This window comes from Trachymyrmex cornetzi, unplaced genomic scaffold (genome assembly GCF_001594075.2).
Source record: "Trachymyrmex cornetzi isolate Tcor2-1 unplaced genomic scaffold, Tcor1.1 scaffold1160, whole genome shotgun sequence".
NCBI lineage: Eukaryota > Metazoa > Arthropoda > Insecta > Hymenoptera > Formicidae > Trachymyrmex > Trachymyrmex cornetzi.
The window spans coordinates 155291-163897 of NW_017295720.1; the positions used below are offsets into that span (position 1 = coordinate 155291).

Genomic DNA, 8607 nt, shown 5'->3' on the forward strand with positions numbered 1-8607 from the left:
TCATGACTACTTAGCATCTATTCTTTTAAAATAATAAAGAATCATAAACTGCGTAACATATTTTAAAATGTTGAAATTTTACTATACCCTTTAGTCAAATTAATAAAATATATTACATATCTTATTATGACACATATTAGTAAATTAAAGAAACTCATATATAATCTTTGAAATACTATGTTGTCCCACTATTATCATGATTTTCGGGCTAAATTCTAAGAGAAAATTCTCTCCGTGTATGCTTATCCCCCCCTGATAGTCAATAAATAATCGTAAAAAGTGATAAAAGGCACATTAAGTGCTTTTATTCAATGCGCATAGTTTATTTTCACTTACACATGCCTTTTATGATTATTTACTGATTGTCATCAGGAGCGATAAACACTGTTTTAGTCCATTTTTACAAATGTTTTAAAGCAATCTCATCATTTTGTTTTATCTAAATCTAATCTTTTTTATCTAAATCGTAATAAAAATTAACGTATCATTTCTCGCTTCTGATTCAATATGGCTGTGGTGACTACTCAAAAGCCTTAAGTCTGCTAAATGCAGACATTTTATTAAAAAAAAAAAGAAAAAAATTTTTCACTGAGAAGTCTCATCATACTGCGCTGTTCATCCTATTCGACGTGATTTTTTTAATGCGAGAAAGTGAACTTCGCTGTGTCCTATAGAAATTTCTCAGTAAAAATTTTTTCTTTTTTTTTTATAAAATCCCAGATAGCACAAAAAATTCAAAAAGAATTCAGTGATATGTCATGAATTCTGAATTCATTTTCAAATGCAAAAAGAATTCTTTTTCTGAAAAGAATTGTTGTTGCATCTGAAATGAGCTCAGAATTGATAACATATCATTGAATTTTTTTTTAACTCTTTTGAACCCTCTGCGGTATCTGGGATGCCTGCGTTCAGCCGACTTCCCAGTCAGAAATGATAATGGAATCAACATCGAATCGACGCCGATTCGATGCTTTCGACGTCGAACGACGTCGAATCGACATCGATTCGATGTCGATTCCATCATTTCTGACTGAGTTAACAGTTGAACCTGCTGAACACAGCCAATGGTGATGAAATAAATTCCTATAATTAGGCTCTAAGAATGAAAACTAATAAAAATTTTACATGTCGTAACAGGATTGTACTCTTACCGTGCTGTTCCAAAAAGAGAATTTGTATTATTCATCGTCAACGTGCAGCTACAACATAACTGCATGTCAGCTATAAAGCATAACGTAGTGCGGACACGGAGAAAATTTTATATTTAAAATTACTATAATGTGGTAGTAGCTGCGGTCTTCATGTAAATTATAAGTTTAAATGCTATAGTAATTTTTTAAAAACAATAATATAACGTAATTTTTACACTTTTTCGTAGTAAAAATTTTTTATTACAAAATCGAATATACCTAGCAAATTTTGTTTGCGTAGCATAGTAAAAATTAACTGTTTTCATGTTAGAATATGGCTTAACAAAATAATTACTTTATTTATGTGATAAAAATTAGTATTACCATAGTAAAAGTTAAGTCAGAATCATGTTGTGAGAGTCTATCGAAAATACAAGATATAGTAGTGTAATTTAAAATTGTATTAAAACTTAATATAAAAATTTCTCCGTGCAGTTAACGTGTTGTTTGCATGATTTATTTATTACGAATTTCAATACATGATGTCTTACATGAGTGTAACATGTATGCACGGCGTAACGTTTGAAAGCTTTACGACTTCGCAACGTTGTGCCGTATAAACGTTATCTCAGTAATTACAAAAAATTGCCGAATGTTGGTTTTCAATAATTCTTTATTCAAGCACTATCAACTTTACAGAAAAATAGCAAGAGACAAAAATTGTTTATTTTCTCCTCATATAGTTCTAAGAATTTTTTTCGAATTTTTTATCAACTTTTTAGTACTGCATTTTCTTATATTAACAACTATTTTTACCACAACATAGAAAAATGAGATACTAAAATATTTTGAAAAAATTCTCAGGACTTTATGAGAAGAAAATAAACAATTTTTATCTCTTGCTGTTTTTTTTTTTGTGAAGTTGATAATAAATCATTCACTTAAGTAAAAAATTATTGAATATGAATATTCAGCTATTTTTTTAATTAATATCTTATTAACTATTGCAAAAATTGCAAAATGGTAGAGGTTTCGATTTAGTTTAGTTTGCTCTACCTGCTCACGAAATTTGGTGATCATTTTGGAACGCCCTGTATAATGAAATCCATAATTTCTTAATAATAGGGTAACTCCGGTATATACGCCGCACTTATCAAAAACGTAATTTATTAAGTATTATTTACTATGTTTAAAATAAACGAACTATATCAGTAAGAATTTTGTACTGTCTACTGCTATGAAAAAAATATTAAAAATCCGAAATATTTAGTTATCGTATTAAAAAATGAACTTTTTGAAATCTTGCATTTTTGCTATATATAGATAATGGGTGGGATATATGGCAAAAATGCAAGGGTTTCAACAAACTAAACAAAGAATACGAAAGCAAAGCACTTGTATTTTGCTATACAACATGCTTTACTATTCCTCTACACGTATGTATCACAAAATAACCACTAGGTCTTTTACACGCCTTACAGTAATCATTTTATGTAGATTATAATTTATTATGATGCTACTTGTTACACACACAGTGACAAATCGATTCAACTCACAATAATTTCATTAATATTAACAATAAGAAGCTGAAATTATAACTCAAAACTAATATAACATAAAGGCATGTAACAGAGTAGTTGCGAGAAAATTACTCCCACTCCTTCTATTTTTTCTGACTTCCGCGGCGTATATACCGGAGTTACTCTATACCTTGAGAAATAACTGGTAAATAATCACCTATGATGACGCGCCAGATTGATGGCGTATCCGTTCGCCATGGAGCCTCCAGGACAGAAGAGACCCTCACCGCCTTGCCAGCCAATGATGGCGCGCATCTCTCGCAGAACATCCTCCTCCATCAGAGAGAACACCGGAGATACCTCGTAGGTATAGACGGATGGATTGAGTGCATCGGTCAGCCATTGGCCCAGCAACCCGTACGGGTCCAGGCTGGAGAACAATTGGTTCACGAAGTGCGGATGGCCCGTTTTCACGCTGTACTTGATGATGTCACGCGTCAGTGTTAGCAACTCCTCATGACTGACACCCTCGGCTGGCAATGAGAGGTCGACCACGGAGCGTAGATGGTAAGGATCAACCCATTCGACCACGCGATCCTCCCCAGAGGTGGGCTAAACAGAAAATACGATAATAAATGTATAAAAGATTACAAAACGTTAGATCTATGTAGATTATCTTTGTTTTTACGTTTGATTTTATTTAATGTCAACTGTATCATTTTACATTAAAATTTGTTTGTTTGGTTTGTAACCCTTCTTAACACAATTTTTTTTTTATTTAAAAGATTACAATTTCTATATAATTTTATAATATATTTATAGTATCTTAATTTGATGTTTAATCACGTTAAATATTTAACGTTAAAGAATAACATCAAAAAGTACAAGGAATTTAAAGAAATGTAATAAAATTTCTATTAAGGAAAAACTATTTTCTTGAATTCCTCGATCTTGAATTCCTCGAAGATTTAATAAATAAATTCGCAGAATACGCCGCATTTCCTAAGTACGGGAGACAATGCATTCTCGCTAAAGATTGCGTACTTTCTTGATACGTGTCCCTGGTCGAGTCACTTAATGTGATCTACGTGTGTGTGTGTGTGTTTAATTTGCTGAGAAGTACAGCACATATATGATAATAAGATCAATACTGGCGATTTAATTGCCGGCGAGTTATTCCCTGTTATTATAATCTGCTACTAATACTACCATTATGCTTGTCAAACGGCGCAAAATCTATATTTGCAGGTCCAGACTCGGATATTTTCTTGAACTACATTGTAAAAAATTGTGATGAATGGAATAGCATTAAATACAACACATAAAAATGGAACGTTAATCGCGCGCTAATCACCTCCGTGCGACATCTACAATGTCAGCTGTTAAAGTCTTTATTGATTATTAACCATTTGTCACGTTAGGAATCTGATACCAGAAAGTATGTTTTTCCACTGCAGATTCACTTATCTTTGGTAACATTGCGAAATCACGCATTCATGGATTTTTGATATCGTTGCAATAAAGACGATAGCGTGATAACGTTCTCTATAGAAACAGATACGTAAATTCACGCAGATAGAATAAACTAATGCTCTATTGTTATCTGATGCATTGCAGATGTTGTGAATATGAAAAGTAATATAGAATATAAAGCATATTTATGTAATTTATATGCAAATCATATTTACCTGAAAAATATAAATATATATAGATATATTTATTTATATTTATCATTAATCGCGTATTCGAAATTTCCATAACTGGTATTTGCGAGTCCATTGTACTTTGAATGAAATATCTTAAAGTTGACATAATTAAACGATTTTTTCTTATTTTGAAAGTCAACGTGCGAGAAATAATATTATGTAACTTAAAATTATGTAAAGTTGTGAAAAATTGTTACAATTTTTTACAACGTAGTTCAAGAAAATATCCGAGTCTGGACTTGCAAATACTTTTATTAGTTATACATATATATATTAAACAATAATAGCAATGACTAATTAGTTGAACTAAAAACTCTTACAATTTTTGTCCAATCAAAACTCAATAAAAAATAATTAAATTCTTTACACACACTAATTACCGCGTTGACTCTTAATTGCCTGTGAATCTTTTTCTTATTATTTTTTATTATTTTATATGTATATTGTTAATATAAATTAAAAATTTAATTTGCATGTGTATAAATTATTAATATAAATAACATATATATATATATATATATATATATATCAATATAAAATACAGCAAAAATAGACTAACGTTTTACTCTATAATGAAATACTAAATCTTTTCTCTTTTAATGCGCAGCCTTTCTTTACTTATATTTAACTAATCTACATGCAAAACACTCCACCATATACTTACATTTGTAAAACTCGCATTGTTTCATTCAATTGGAATTATCGCGCTCAAATCAATGAATAAATAAATATGGGTGCTCTCTTGAAAGCTCACCTGGAACACGGCACGCTGCAGCACAAGCTCGAAGAAGTCCCTGAAGAGCTTCTCGTGAGCGTCCCGACGCGGCATGCTGCGGAAATCCCGTTTCTCGGCTCCTTTTCGTTCTTCGATGCCGTTAACGAGACCCGGCAGATTCGGGGTCGACGAGGGATTTACCCGTGGACGTTCCTCGGACATCTTCCGCCACGAAGACTCGGATGGACCGGCTCTTTCGTGTTTCATTCGCAACGACGTCTCGTCGTTGGAGGTATCCTCGTTGGCGGGCATGTCTGTCAAACGCTGTCAGTCGGTCTGGACCTGCAACGACGAGAACGGTTTCCTTTATATGTTATGTTAACGCTGTCAATCAAGGACGTCTCCCTCCAGTAGCCTCCGGCTCTTTCCCGCGGCGTTTCCGCCTGCGTTTCCACTGCGTTCGAGTTTCGCGGGCATTGCGGGCAAGCGCTTACTTCAATTTGGTTCGGAGAATTGGGAGTCGGGGAATCCCCGGAAAGGAAGTTGCCAGGCAATTTCTTGGGCTAATTCGTGTTGAGCTCACCGGTAAAGATAATTGCCAAGCTGTGACTCATCCGGGTTATCAAACTTCCTGGGTTATCCGAGGATAAATAAACGCCTACGTCAAAGATACCCATGCACTTTAATAAAAAATATGGTAATTAATAATAATTGATTTTTGCTCTATAATTTCCTTACCAAGAAGTACTGAACGATCATTAATGATCATTTCTATTTTTTAAATTAATATTATATTTTTTGTATAAAAGATGTGATTCCAAGGGACACACCAAGTCAAGAGAAATTCAAAATGACTTTATCTTGAAATTTAAAAATAATGATTTTTACAAAACTTAAATGTTTATTGATGTTAAGAATAAAAATAAAGTTATTTTTCTTTCTTTTTTTTTTACTTTTTGTATGTTCCTTTTTTTTTACTTTTTAACACAAAAAACAGTCCAATAATTCGCATCACTCGACTATCTTCGTCCTCTCTCGGATTCAAAAATCTTAACTCTAATTGCCCTCCCTTCCCCCTCCTAAATAAAATTCTGGCTATAGTTCTAATATTATGCAATACTTACAGTTATAGTATCTTTATTTAAAGCTAACATAATTGAACGATTTTTTTTTATTTTAAAGATCAAAATCCAGGAAATAAGACAGTGTAATTCAAAATTGTGTAAAGTTGTGGAAAATATTTGTTATAAACAATGTTTCATAACGCAATTGAAAAAATGTTCGGGTCCACCGGACCAGCGATTATCAATTGGGGTTAATAAGCCGCGACAATTAACGGGGTAATTGGTATTAAATATTCGTTTATAACATCAATGGGAGGCCGTGCAACAATATCGCGATCTCCCGTGACCGTGACGGGGAAAAGTGGAACCTTCGAGTCGTGTTAAATGCCTCCTCCCGCGCGCGTATTGCAAAATAACAATGGCTCTCCCGTTTGCGTTTTTGTTTAGCGAACCCCGTCCTCGTTCTGTGCGCAAGGAGCCAAGGACGAGCGCGCATTCACAATTAGTAAAACGAGTTTAGAATCGCGGTTGCTTTATCGAGACACTTTATTAAGATGCTCATGAATTACAGAGGATAAAGCCTAATTTGCAATATGCTCTTTTGCTTCTTGTTTCTTACTTTTTATCTTTTTTATCACTTTGGTTCAACGTAATGTTTAACAAAAACGCTTTGAAGCATTTTTTGATTGATTACTTGGAAAAATTCTTTCTTCTGATTAATAAATCAAGCGCTTTAAAGCATTCTTAGTGAGACCGACTACACTCTTTGCTTCTTACTTTTTTGGGTAGTGAGCATTTGTTACAAGTGCTTCGAATAATTCTTTGATTAGTTTCCATTTGTAAAATTCTTTGTTCTGATTAGTCAATCAAATGCTTCAAAGCATTTGTAATGAAACTTTGACCGCATTATTTGCCTCGTTGTTATTATTCTATTTTTTCATTTTTGGAACTTCGGAACTATCAGAAATGATTGACCGATTCAACATCAATCGACTAATCATTTCTAACCAGAAAAAGATAAGAACTAGTAATAACCCAACTATAACTAGTAATAACTATAATATACTAATACTATAACTAGCAATAACCTAAGCAAAAATATAAGTCACAAATCATTTTAACGTTAAAATAAATTTTTAAATGTAGTCAATAATTAAAAATTATTATTAATTGGAAAGCATCAATATTTAATTAAAAAATCATTAATAAATAAAAATAATTGATAATAATTAATAATTGAAAATCATCAATAATTGAAGTGACTTTTCGTAATTACTTTTAAAGTAATTTTAATGTTAAATAATGACTTTATGTTTTGCTTGGGAAGAATTCACGATTGTTAATAAATGGTTGCAAAGAATGAAAAAAATCAAGAAACAGAAAGTAAAGAGCACTTGTAGGTTTAAATGCCAGAAGACAACTTTTTTCATGAGTCGGGAGAAGGAAAGTCCACTTTCCGTTAGGCTTTCCAATCGATGATTCATCTTTCTTGACGTCACTGTATCTGTAATTTCAGTGTAACTGTTACGTTTTTACACTTCTCTAATGTTAAATAAAAAAATCTGTAATGTACTATACGTACTTATAATTTCCTTACAGGATGCATGGCCTCGATTCGATTCGTTAAACGTCGCGCATTTATACGGTCAAGAATTTATTTTTGCGTCAGCGAATGTTATCTTATTTTTTTAAAGTAAAAAAAATATTCTGCAATATTCTTGATGCACACGAACGACACGTGTGCGACCTTTCAGAAGATGAAGAAGTTCAACGTAATCGGCCTGCAAGCAATAAATATTGTGAGTCATAGGCCGGTATTCATAGTCGATTCTTATTTCAAGACCGTCTTAAGTAATGTCTTAAGACGCTAATGCAGCCCTCTGATTGGTTCGTGACTTCTTAAGATCCACACAGCAAGGATTTCCGAAATACATCAGATAGATATCCTAAAGATATCACATATCCCAAATATATCTTTAAGATATCTCTAAGATATATTTTTGATACATTTGCTGTGTGGGGACCATACTTAAGACGGTCTTGAATATAAGATCTGACTATGAATACCGGCCATTATAGTTACTTGGTTTTTTTTTAGAGTTAAAGTTTAAACTACTTCAACAATAGGACAAAAGTTTCAGGACTCAGTTCGTATCAATTTCAATTTCGCTGCAATTTCTGTCTGTTGAATACTTTTTTTTTTTATAAATAAAGTATTAAGGGTATATTCTCATTAGTAAGGCCGAAAAATAGGCTATTTTCATGATTTTTTTTTAGGAAAGTAAAAAATATAGACACTCAAAATTTTTCAGGTATATTTATGGTACTTTTAAATTGCTTGTAAAAAAATTTTAAGTCATTTTATGAAAATCCCGAGGTAGGGCATGGTGCGCCGTGGACCACTGCGAAAAAAAAGGACCTCGCTGGCGACCGTCCTACAGGTCGTAAGAATCATCTGAAACAAAAAATCGA

The 8607-nt window shown here is 32.6% G+C and overlaps 1 protein-coding gene across 2 annotated transcripts in view; it reads right to left on the bottom strand.

Moving 5' to 3' along the window:
* black (glutamate decarboxylase-like protein black) overlaps positions 1-8607 on the bottom strand; it is a 23549-nt gene that overhangs the window by 2988 nt on the left and 11954 nt on the right. Inside the window, exons 1-3 of one of the 2 annotated variants that reach the window (XM_018513452.1) lie at positions 7530-7546; positions 5111-5413; positions 2868-3262 (exon numbers count right to left, since the gene is read on the bottom strand). In XM_018513452.1, coding sequence (XP_018368954.1) covers positions 2868-3262; positions 5111-5383 — 668 coding nt within the window. In that variant the 5' untranslated portion in view covers positions 5384-5413; positions 7530-7546. Of the gene's footprint in view, positions 1-2867; positions 3263-5110; positions 5414-7529; positions 7547-8607 lie in introns of those variants that run through there. The other variant, XM_018513443.1, reaches the window with a different exon arrangement.